General features: G+C 46.6%; 4 protein-coding genes and 2 non-coding genes across 6 annotated transcripts; 2 read left to right on the top strand and 4 right to left on the bottom strand.

Annotated features, from left to right (window-relative positions):
* Positions 1-812: 812 nt before the first annotated feature.
* Positions 813-1,925, bottom strand: JR316_0001155 (Mediator of RNA polymerase II transcription subunit 6; the record flags this gene model as incomplete). The annotated part of the gene is made up of 4 exons (XM_047886966.1): positions 813-1,319; positions 1,376-1,613; positions 1,654-1,805; positions 1,854-1,925. 4 exons carry the CDS (start codon positions 1,923-1,925, stop codon positions 813-815), a joined length of 969 nt encoding a protein of 322 aa, XP_047754712.1.
* Positions 1,926-2,157: 232 nt separating this feature from the next.
* On the top strand, positions 2,158-4,381 carry JR316_0001154 (Iron transporter SMF3; the record flags this gene model as incomplete). The annotated part of the gene is made up of 9 exons (XM_047886965.1): positions 2,158-2,306; positions 2,358-2,457; positions 2,521-2,557; positions 2,614-2,906; positions 2,964-3,090; positions 3,147-3,477; positions 3,540-3,649; positions 3,710-3,822; positions 3,917-4,381. The coding sequence occupies 9 exons, from the start codon at positions 2,158-2,160 to the stop codon at positions 4,379-4,381; spliced, it is 1,725 nt and encodes a 574-aa protein (XP_047754711.1).
* A 617-nt stretch (positions 4,382-4,998) lies between these two features.
* Positions 4,999-6,102, bottom strand: JR316_0001153 (uncharacterized protein; the record flags this gene model as incomplete). The annotated part of the gene is made up of 2 exons (XM_047886964.1): positions 4,999-5,288; positions 5,340-6,102. The coding sequence occupies 2 exons, from the start codon at positions 6,100-6,102 to the stop codon at positions 4,999-5,001; spliced, it is 1,053 nt and encodes a 350-aa protein (XP_047754710.1).
* Positions 6,103-6,725: 623 nt separating this feature from the next.
* JR316_0001152 lies at positions 6,726-6,824 on the top strand. The gene has a single exon. It is a non-coding gene; the product is annotated as a tRNA-Lys (tRNA).
* A 172-nt stretch (positions 6,825-6,996) lies between these two features.
* On the bottom strand, positions 6,997-7,097 carry JR316_0001151. The gene has a single exon. It is a non-coding gene; the product is annotated as a tRNA-Lys (tRNA).
* A 231-nt stretch (positions 7,098-7,328) lies between these two features.
* On the bottom strand, positions 7,329-10,147 carry JR316_0001150 (DNA replication licensing factor mcm5; the record flags this gene model as incomplete). The annotated part of the gene is made up of 12 exons (XM_047886963.1): positions 7,329-7,358; positions 7,409-7,748; positions 7,806-7,934; positions 7,988-8,112; positions 8,166-8,249; positions 8,307-8,543; positions 8,594-8,677; positions 8,726-8,871; positions 8,924-9,126; positions 9,176-9,768; positions 9,820-9,946; positions 10,002-10,147. The coding sequence occupies 12 exons, from the start codon at positions 10,145-10,147 to the stop codon at positions 7,329-7,331; spliced, it is 2,244 nt and encodes a 747-aa protein (XP_047754709.1).
* Between the last annotated feature and the right edge of the window lie 324 nt (positions 10,148-10,471).

Raw genomic sequence — 10,471 nt, 5'->3', positions numbered from 1 at the left:
CGAAAATGTATGCGAACTGGACTTGGTCTTTCACTTTGACGAGGTATGTCATTGATGTTAGAACCTTCACATACAAGGAGAGTTGATCACAAGAACAAAAAAAGGTTCATCACATTTTAGCGGAAATTATACAAGGAGGCCTTGTCTTGGAGACAAATGTAGAGGAGATTGATCAGGCTGGTACGTACATACTGTGCTACCTTCTCACCCTGGCGGGAAGGTATTCCCCTGCCCAGCCAAGGGTAAGCTCACCAGACACTTTCCGCTGACGTTAATTTCCAGTTCAAGAAGCAGCTCGAGCAAGGAAGGACTCTTTCGCGTCTTCCAACCCTTTGTCTCTGGGTGGAGGGGGCCTGGGACCACGAGGAGGCAATATAAAAACACCGTTAGGTTGGCTGACAGGGAAACTCACTGGTGCTGGGGCGAGATAACCATAACTATCTTTCTTTTGATATTGTAGGTAGGGTATATTTATTGGGAACACTCTACTGGTACCACTCATCTGGGCATTCAGATATGCCATAAAATGTAACCGATGCTGCCTAAGCCCGGACTATCCACTTTGAATAGCCTATCACCATCCATTCCCATAGACGGTTAACGTCACCCACATGAATTACAGAATAACCACCCGCGACGAAAATATTAAGCAAACACGCGTATAGTTCAACAGACGAAGTCGCACCCCGGGCCCGCATTTTAGACGAACATGTGGGCGGGCATTCAGTCCAACCTTTTTTGTCGAGATCTCTGTATCAAAGTGGGAATGCATTAGCTCGGGGCAGGTGGCGGCGCCAATGATATTCCTAAGTTCATGAAATGTCAGTAAAGTAATAGTGTGTAATCGGTCTTGGGTGCGACAAACGTTTCTTCTTTTTCTTAACCACCCCTACTCTGGCAACGTCTGACGGCTGGCTACCAGACGTTTTTTGTGCTGTTTCCTGAGTAGAAGGCGCAGGTGTAGCGGAAGACCGCATTGTAGTTGTAACTGGCGTTTCAGCGCTCATGCTTTCAATGTTTTCAGCAAATTTGGACGCCACGAACGACAACTTGGAGTGTGATGCTGTGGTGGCCATTGCATGCCTCAACAGCATGTTGTTTTGCTGCCTTTTGGGAGTGTTTGATCGTCTTTCATGTTCCACATCGGTTTCACCTTGGCCTTCTGTAGGGTTTGCTTCGATATCTCGTTTCTTACTTGCGTCCAAGGCAGAGGAATCCGAGACGCTGATAGGCCAAACAAAACCTGTGCGGGGAGTGTAGTCGGGCCGGTGTCTACGCAATACATCGAGAGAAGATTGGAGAGCAGATAAAGATGTAAGCTCAAAGGTCCAATCAGCAACGTGCAGGTGGTGGACATATATGGGAAAAAGCTCACCAGACGGTTTGAAAGAACGGTGTAGATGTCCGGGGACTGGTAGATACGATTGTTCATAATAAAGTAAGCTGCCAAGGGCCGCACTGTGGATGTTCCCATGAGATCGCCAAATCCTTGCAAAGGGGTGTAAAGGATACCTTCATCAGGAGACAATCGTTCACGCTTTTGAATGATGAAAAAAGTGGGAGCCTCTGCATGAACGACGGCAAATTCGATACCGACAAACCGCCTGGGCAGCCTATAAACGCGGTGTGCCATGAGTGCACAAATCAACCTACTTGAGTTCATTTGCTTCTTCTGCTGCCGTCATTGGCGTAGCATTGGAATGCTGGGTCTGCATGCGCAGAACCTGATTATTGCTCTGTTTGTCATAGAACATAGACGTAGCAAAGTACACCAGAACATTCTCTGTGGTCAGAGGGCCTTGAGCCTACAATACATGTTATTATTGGCAGGGAAAGAGGCCAGTAAAGCCAACCTGTATCCACTCGTGCCATATAAAAAAACGATGGCTGTAGTCATCTGGAGGGTGGAGGTCATTTATATCCATTAGATGAAAGTAGTAGCCAAAGGAGAGGTTGCGATCAAAAATGCGTGTCTAATCCTTTTCTGTCTCGACCACAACAGTGGTATAATTTAAAACAGATGCGCCAAACACAATTTCGCACGGGAAGCAATATTTCTGTTCACACCTGCCTTTCTATCCGCTGTACTGGTTTGACGCGCTTCATTATGAGCCCTCGTTACCTCCTCATCGCTCCAATCTTCCCCCCCTCGATGGTATGTCACCGTTGCAGTGCCAAGTCAGCCCTCCCCGCTCCCAGTCCTCCACCGCGAGGAGCAGGCTTGTCCAAGGCGCTCGCACACTAGGGCATCACATTAAACGCCATGTCGGCGTTGGCATTATATGTTCCGTTGCTTATTTTGACCCGTAAGCCGTTGTAACAGTCGTGCAGTGCGTGCATCGCTAAGTGCTTGACAGAGGAAACTGGAGTGTTGACCTTCAAGCTGGATCCAACTTTGGCTATAGACCGATGCTTTTTGTCATCCTGGTTGCTGGTCTAGGTGCTATAGTTCTGCAGGTGGGTGACATCATTTAGTCCGTATTCTATCTGTAAGATCGTTAATACTGGTTCATATTGCAGACACTGGCGTGCAAATTAGGTTGTGTAACAGGACTAGGTAATCATCAATTGCCGATTCTCATACTTCATAACGATAACCTTATCCGTGTGCAGATCTTGCTAGCCATTGTAGGCTCCTACTTCACAATAATTCCCGGCATCCGCGACTGGTTCGGAGATTGGTTCTCTACCCGCTTTATGTTCTGTCAGAGATCGCCATTATATCGACCGACCTCGCGGAATTGCTGGGCTCTGCAATTGGATTGTGTTTACTGTTCCCCAAGCTCCCTCTTTGGGGCGGAGTGGTCATTACAGCGGCCGACGTGCTGATATTTCTGTTTTTCGCCGACCCTTCGCGAAGTCAAGGTCGCCCAGTTCGTTTGTTTGAATACACTATAATCGGTCTGGTGAGCAATCATAAAAACTCGGAGTTTTCTAATTGATCCTCAGCGCTGTATACACAGGTACTAGCTGTCTTTGCGTGCTTCGTAGTACTCCTTGTGAAAGCAAGTCCTGACTGGTCAGATGTATTTATGGGCTACATTCCCAACAAGGGTCTATTTCAATCGGAACCTGACGCGGTATATGCTGGTATGTGTATCCTTTACCCTTATCGCAACTACTCTGACCATGGATTGTCAATCCAGCTGTTGGGATACTTGGCGCAACCGTCATGCCTCATGCTCTATTTCTAGGATCTTCTTTGGCCACGCAGGACCGTGTATCCGATGCACCAGTAGATGGGCAACTACCCTCCAATTCCGGCCACCAGATGTCGAGGAGGTCGAATATCCGACAATTCGTATCGTCGTTGTTCCGGATTACCCGCGCGGAGAGAGTAGCTTCAAATATAGACTATCGCAGCAAATACGGGGAGCGAGAAAATAATCCACTTCTATTTATTAGGCAACACCTTGGGCACGGGATCGCGGATGTTGTCACTAGTCTGCTCACACTGGCTGTCCCTATAAACTCTGCGTCAGTTTTTTATCTCTTTCTAACACATTTCACGCCAGTTCACCATCAACATACTCCACTAGTATCTTGATTTTAGCCGCCGCCGTTTTTTACAAAGGTAACGGCCAAAATCACAACACCCCAGCAGGACTATTTGAAGCGTACCAGTTGATTCAAGAGCGTATTGGAGACGGTCAGTCCCAAATCCTTTTTTGTGCAAAAGTTGCAGTGTATTTATAATAGAGGTATATAGGTGGCGCGGTCGTATTCGCTCTTGCCTTGGTATGCGCGGGTCAGACATCGAGTATTACAGTCACTTTAGCCGGCCAAATAGTCTCCGAAGGGTTTATCGAATGGAAAGTCTCGGTAAGTGTTACACCGGTCGTCATTCTCCCATCGGGTTATAGGAAACTCGTATTTACCCGGTTTGTTGACCTTTTCTTTCTTTATTTTTTCGTAGCCCTTTTTCCGCAGATTTATCACACGGTGCATTAGCTTGGTGCCATCTGTAATCGTCGCGATTTCAGTTGGGCGCGATGGGCTAAGTACTCTTCTAGTCGCCTCGCAAGTCGTGCTCTCTGTGGTCCTGCCATTCGTAGCATTCCCGTTGATCTATTTGACCTCAAGCAAGGTGGTTATGCAAGTACGCACGACCCCACCAGAACTGGTCAGATCAGATGTGTGCCTGTACCAGGGGCAAGATGAGCCAGCGCAGGACGACGAACACAACGAAACCGTTTCTAAAATTGAAATAGAAGCGATTGAATCTATCAAGATAGAGCCAGCAACAGTCGAGCAGGTGGTTCCCATTGAGTATCTGGACTTTAGTAACGGGCGCTTTATGACTGCCCTCGCATACGTTATCTGGTGTATCGTGTTGGTCGCTAACGTTTACGCCATAGTAATGCTCATAGTGCGCAGTTAAGAGTATTAATGGACCTCCATGTATTATAACCAATTAGATATATCTATTTCTTTGATTCGCATTTAATTCAAAATTCTTCCCGATGATTTAGACACGACAAGTTAAACATTTTGTATTTCGATTTGACGTTAGAAGAACGAGAGGACACTAGGTTGTATATATGAAAGATGTAAAGAGATTTGTGAGAAAGATAGAGACAAAAAGGAGGCAAGGCGTATACGAAGCAATGTCCACACTATATTATGTAACAAAGAGGTGAAGAGGAAAGGAAAGAAATGAGGAGCAAAAAAAACCAGTCAACAAGTCAAGTAAATGAACGTTTGCAGATAGATTGGTCAAAATGCAAATATAAAAGAAAATTCATATCGAGATCATGTTCGTCGCTGGGTCGAGTAACTTTTACTGGACGGTACGAAACATGACACAACGAATGACGCAGGACGGGACGGCCGACTTGATGCGACATACGCAAAAAGTCATACAATAAATCCACCGACGAGCGTAACGGAGGGCTGCAAGCGAGTGCCTATCGTTTAGAAGTGAGTGAATGTCCAAGGTGGAAGAATGTCGTGACACGTACACAAGGGAAGAATAATCTAAATAAAGCTGGGATTCATTTACTTGATATCGGCGCAGTCGCACTCAGCAGACCTGCCAACCCAACTCTTGCCGCAAGATTCGCACCAGCTGCGAGTGCCACTTTCAACGCCAATGGCCTTCTTAGACCCAGCAGGAAGGAGAGAGGCACTGACAGACTCATCGCGGTGGATACTGATGAGGTGGCGACCGAGATCATGTTTCCGGCTGAAGGAGCGCCCGCATGAGCGCTGAGGGCAGACGTGGGGTTTCAACCTGTTTGGATCATGGGTTGCCATGTGAGTCTTTAAATTGTATGCCCTTGCAAAAGCTACAGATGGCATGAGCATTGATGAAAGGAATTGGAATGATCAGTACTTACCTCTGGGACATGATGGACAACGATATTTCTTGCGTGGGTCACCCTTGTACTCATCAACCGGTTGAGGTGTAACCGTTGCCATAGTGGGAAGTTGGGTGGAGATATGTAAAGGAGAAACGGTAGGATGTCCGTGGGAAGGGCTGTACCCGGAGTGAGAGTAGTAGTCTGATGAAGTGGTGGAACCGCGCCTGGGAGGACCGTAGTCCGAGAAGCTTGTGCGGGGTGGGTAAGACTTGTCGAAAGCCTTGGAAGTATTCATTGAAACTGGGGGGCTGCGGGGGGGTGTGGGAGGCAGGGCGCCAAACGATGTGGGGTCGTTGTCATCTTCCATGATATTCAAAGACGCAGCAGAATATTCGGAGCCACCGACACGAACTCTGTTGAAATCCATGTCCAAGTCAAAGTCGAAAAGCTGACTATTCGCCACTGTAGGAGCGAAAGATTGGATTGGCTCGTTGTAGAAAGACTCGGAGTGGGAGGACAAAGAGTCGTAGGAAGAGACAGTAATAGTAGAAAGGGGTCCCTGCCACTGCGGCTTTTCAGACCTGAAGAAACTAAAGGCGTCGTTTGAGTCTACAGTCAAAAGCTGGAGCTGATCGGGAAAAGCAGCCAAGTTTGAGTCGATATCAGACTCGAAGAGATCCGGATGAGGAGCAACGACGTCTGAAGGCGAGAGGAACGAGAGAAACTCGAGGCCTTGCTGTTTGACGAACTCATTGTTGTATGCGTCAAAGGCTTGCGCATACGACTGTGCTTCAGACATTGTTGACGGCTTGCTGCGCAGGGGAGAACTGAGTGAAGATGGTGGTTGGGAAGAAAAGGCTGAATGACCTATAGTCGTCCTCCATATACAACTGCGCAGCAGTTACGTAATAGCCCCATCCAGCCGACCTCTTGTCACAATCACACGGCCGTGATACGCCGTCCTGCCAAATACTTATAGATCATCACCCATGCTGCCACTGCATGTCCTCCAGGACTTGTCCACTGGCTTTTGATCTTTGCTGAAACGAAACAGCGCTGGCGTTGCTGAAAACATGAACTTGGACGTCGACACAACATATGTCTTTGCATAATTCACTCTGCTGCGTCCCACTGACTGTGCATACCGACCACGCCGAGCGAACGTCTGTTTCGTCTCTGAGGATCTGTATCAGCTGCGCATCCTTGCCGACGCTGCATTCCTACTTCGTCGGAGGACAACCAGCGCTCAACTAGACAACGTCAGCGGTCCCGGCACCGTTTCTTGACAAATATGAATGACACATGTATCGCCTTGCATATCCAGCCGCATGGCAGTGCGCAGCCGGGCGCTTCGTACTTCGTTAAATCGCTGACGAAGGGTACCGCGTGGTTAGAACGCCTAACAGTGGAAACCATGTCATGGCCCGCCTAGCTCAATCGGATAGAGCGTCAGACTCTTAGGCGGGTTGCATAATCCCTTGGATTATCTGAAGGCTGCGAGTTCGACCCTCGCGGTGGGCTATTGTGTATTTTTGCTTTTGTCAGCCCACTTTGAATTGTTGCAAAGTTGACGCCAGCTAGCATCATCAGTGAGTATAATCTTATACCAGTGAACTTATACCAGTGAACACGATCCATCCAATCCTATTTTCTTTGGGCAAAAGTCTGAAAAATGGAGACAAAAGTAAACAGTAGCCCACCGCGAGGGTCGAACTCGCAGCCTTCAGATCACAAGGAACCGATCACCCGGACTTCTTAAAAGTCTGACGCTCTATCCGATTGAGCTAGGCGGGCGATGATTGTTCGTATTTTAAAAGTTACGCATTGGGTCGGAAGGTAATGAAAAAAACTCGCTACACTCTCGGGTCAGCAACATGATATTACAAGTATTGATACTTTTATCAAGTTATGAAGTTTTAACATTCATTTCGTTCCAACAACTCCATTATGTTTTACACAGTACATTAAATACAATACACAAAAAGATAACGTCGACAATAGGAAAATACACAGATCCCTCCCTAATTAAACACCGATTCTATGGACCACTTTTTTCTACAAAGCATTCATCAGTAACTGCATAGCGTAAACATAATCTTAAATACCTGGCCGCTAAACCGAATGATTTCGCGCTTCTCCAAAATGAAAAGCGTCCTCTCAAGAGCATGACTGGAGTAGCCCTGCTGTGTCACAAATTCACGAACAAGACTCTGGTAACTAGTACTCCATCCAACAGGTAGTCGTCGTCGCAGTTCCTTTTCTATCCGTGTCATTTCCTCATTCAGTGCCCCGCGAGACATACCATCAACAGAGCCGGCGGAGACAGCATCCATCGTAGAATATTTGAAGAGTCGGATGGCTTCTTCCACATGGTGGTTCTGGACAACTGGTGTCAAGGTCATCTTGGCTAATGATTCGGAAATTCGAATGATCGCCTCCAGTTGACTGTTTATTTGGCATCAGAAAGTGAATGTAGTAAAAAATATAATCCAATTTGCTAACCGTATCGTAATAGGAATGGAACTGCGCTCATCATTGTCCTGCTCCACTTGTTGCACCTCTTTTCGAAGATTTACGAAATGACTGCTCAACATCTCTTGAGCATTAGCAGATAGACGCGGGGCACATTTGCTGTTGAACTTTTTAGCCTGGATTTAATTTAAAAGAATTAGATATCTACTCACCTCTTGCAATACGCAATGTATGCCTTCATTTTGTCCAGATCGATTTCGCCCACTGCATCGCCATTCTCGTCGCCATTCACGTTAGGCCGATTCATATGAATGTTCATGACGTGTTTCGCGATCATCTGGAAACCCAGGTTAAGCAGGTATAACAAACCGCAGTGAAGCAGGTACTTACCTTATCTCTTGATTCGTTATGCTCGTCCCGAACAATAAAGATCATGTCGAAACGCGACAATATGGTGGTTTGGAAGTCGATGTTCTAAGCCAAAAAAAAAACGAAATTAGACTACGAAGAAGAGAACATAGACCCACGCACTTCTCCTGGGCTCCTTCCTTCGTCGTAACGTCCAAATACAGGATTGGCCGCAGCCAAAACACTGGTTCGAGAGTTGAGCACCGTCGTGATGCCGGCTTTGGCAATTGAAATTGTTTGTTGTTCCATGGCTTCGTGGATGGCTACTCGATCTTCGTCACGCATCTTGTCGAATTCGTCTATGCAAACCACTCCAGTATCCGCTAGAACCATTGCACCTCCTTCAAGGTAAAATTCACGCTGCAACCTAGATGTCAGGCGGGAAAAACAACCAAATTTTAGAGACTCACAGATACTGAGTCCCTCTGTACGGATGCCGTCAAACCAGCAGCGCTGGATCCTTTCCCTGAAGTATACACCGCAATGGGAGCAACCTGAAAAGAGATGTAATTTACGTATTTAAGAAGACTCGAAAGACAAACCTTTTCAACAAACTTGAGCAACTGACTTTTCGCGGTACCAGGATCGCCTAGAAGCAGGACGTTGATATCGCCGCGAAGGCGCATCCCATCTGGGAGAACTTTTTTCGATCCTCCGAAAAGTAGACATGCTATAGCCTTCTTGATATCTTATACATGATGTGAGCGCACGTACAATACGGCATTAGCTTTGAATCATACCAAGGCTGCCAAAAATACTGGGAGCAACACTCTTCGCAAAACGTTCGTAGAAATTTTCACTCCTTGCCATCTCTTGGAATTCCTCTTCTTGTTGAGGTGTAAATTGTGCACCAAATGGATTTGAACCTCCTGAACCCCCAGGTGCCATCAACTCGAGGTGAACGAGACGAAGGTATGGCTGTCGTAAAGCCGCAGTGCCTGCACTTTTCTGTAATAAGACTGGATTTAGAGACATGAACAGGAAAGAAAAACATAGTCCTGACGTTTTTGGAAGACTGAAATTGTGAGTAGATACCAGATGCGATAACCCGTGAACCTGGGACTACTTTGCCTGTTAAGTGACGGTCTGCACTAAGGAGCATATGGCGCGGAAGCTCTCCAACGGGCACCATATCAGGTGCTTCCTGAAGTTTCAAAGTTTGTTGATCGGCAAAGGTTGACTTGGAATGGATAATAAGATATGGGTCGAGGGGACAGTCCTTTTTCTGACCAGGTGGTTCTGGAGCATCACAAACACGAGGAAGACCTTTTTCCGAACCGCCTCCCATTCCTCCTAGGCCACCTTGAGGGTATATAATTTTCGTTGAATGGCATGCACGGCATTGAAGGTGAAGCTTGGTTGCTCGTGACGACAGGACAGAAGCTGAAATAACGATTCCCGGAATACGAACCAACTTGTTTATGGTATTTGCTGTTAGCTCACGTACTTGAAGAAGATTGAGGCCAGATTTAATTGTGATTTGAATTTTGGGGATAGCTTCAGCAGCCGCTTCTGTTCGCTCCTCGGAGTTTCCTGCCAAAGGGTATAGGATGTTACGTGCCACTTTGGTGGCCGCATTCTCAAACTTCACAATGGGTGTTAGTTAACCTAATACTTCACATAATAAAGACCGTACCAATGGCAAAACGTCGGCTGGCTTGTCTTGGATTGCGTGCGCGAGCTCATCATTGTAGAGACCCACGTGTCGTAAATCAACTTCAAGCAAATGCTGCTTTAAAAGGATGTTTCCACGTAAAAGATCGCTGTATAAAGTGATTTATATAAGGGTCCCCTACATAACGCGAGATATTAACGTACCGATAAACGAATTCTCCTCCAACCCGAAATGAGAGAATAAAGTCGACGAGTAATTTTTCAGTTTCTGACGGCGTATCGGGAGTTGTGGCAGCGGGGAGATCATGAACGGAAACAGAGTATACGCGATTTGCGTCGAAACCAGACATGATTTAGTAAAGACGGGTATTGAGGGATGGTTAGTGCAAGAGAACAGAACAACACAAATTGACGCTCCTCGCGTAACGAGATTTAGGGCAGGTTCTTTCGCGTTGAAATTAACTTGAAATTGAATATAGCGTGGTAAAGTATTATTGTTCTCACATGGACTCGAGTCTGTATTACGTCCTGCCTTCCGACCCTTCCAATATTTCTCTAGACCCTTTGGGACTATGCGATGCCGATGAACCCTCAACATGGGGTGTTATTTTTTCTGCCATTGATTCTTTTCGTATCAAGTCATCACTATCGCGAGGCATACATGCACTCCCAGA

This window comes from Psilocybe cubensis, chromosome 1, assembly GCF_017499595.1.
Source record: "Psilocybe cubensis strain MGC-MH-2018 chromosome 1, whole genome shotgun sequence".
NCBI classification, from domain to species: Eukaryota; Fungi; Basidiomycota; class Agaricomycetes; order Agaricales; family Agrocybaceae; genus Psilocybe; species Psilocybe cubensis.
The sequence above is the reverse complement of the archived record's forward strand: the minus strand, read 5'-3'. Positions and strand labels throughout refer to the sequence as shown.